This window comes from Colobus angolensis, unplaced genomic scaffold (genome assembly GCF_000951035.1).
Source record: "Colobus angolensis palliatus isolate OR3802 unplaced genomic scaffold, Cang.pa_1.0 Scaffold13, whole genome shotgun sequence".
NCBI classification, from domain to species: Eukaryota; Metazoa; Chordata; class Mammalia; order Primates; family Cercopithecidae; genus Colobus; species Colobus angolensis.
This window is the reverse complement of record NW_012114252.1, coordinates 20,261,475-20,261,947: the sequence shown is the minus strand read 5'-3', so window position 1 is coordinate 20,261,947 and position 473 is coordinate 20,261,475. Positions and strand designations below refer to the sequence as shown.

General features: G+C 47.4%; 1 protein-coding gene across 1 annotated transcript in view; it reads left to right on the top strand.

Moving 5' to 3' along the window:
- Positions 1 to 240: 240 nt before the first annotated feature.
- IRS2 (insulin receptor substrate 2) overlaps positions 241 to 473 on the top strand; it is a 50,783-nt gene continuing 50,550 nt past the window's right edge. The window contains exon 1 of the mRNA XM_011933949.1: positions 241 to 412. Coding sequence (XP_011789339.1) covers positions 241 to 412 — 172 coding nt within the window. The remainder of the gene's footprint in view (positions 413 to 473) is intronic.

Genomic DNA, 473 nt, shown 5'->3' with positions numbered 1-473 from the left:
CCAATCCTCCTTTTGGGTTATAGCAGAATCTCGTAATCATTTTTCTTCCATTCTACCAAATTGCCTGTGCAAGATAGAGTACCTGTTCCAAAGACTTCAGACAAAAAACAATAGCTTAAAAATATTTATACTTGAGTCAATTTTTAAAATAAATGTGAAGCCAGGCATTTCCAGGAACCCTCTTAGCCCGGTCATACTGGGGAGCAACAGACTGAACCAAATGCCAGGAGCAGGGTATGGATGGAGGGAGGGGCTGCTGGAACCCACAGGCACAGTCAGACCAGACATCCAGTGGCTTTCCGCAGGGGACATCTGTCAGATGCTTTGGAAGGATGCAAACGACAAGCCACATCTGTGGACCGGGGCGTCTGCGAGGCAGGATCTTCTGTGGTCTGGTTCTGGATCTTCTGTGGTCTGGTTCTGGATCTTCTGTGGTCTGGTTCTGGATCTTCTGTGGTCTTGTTCTGGATCTT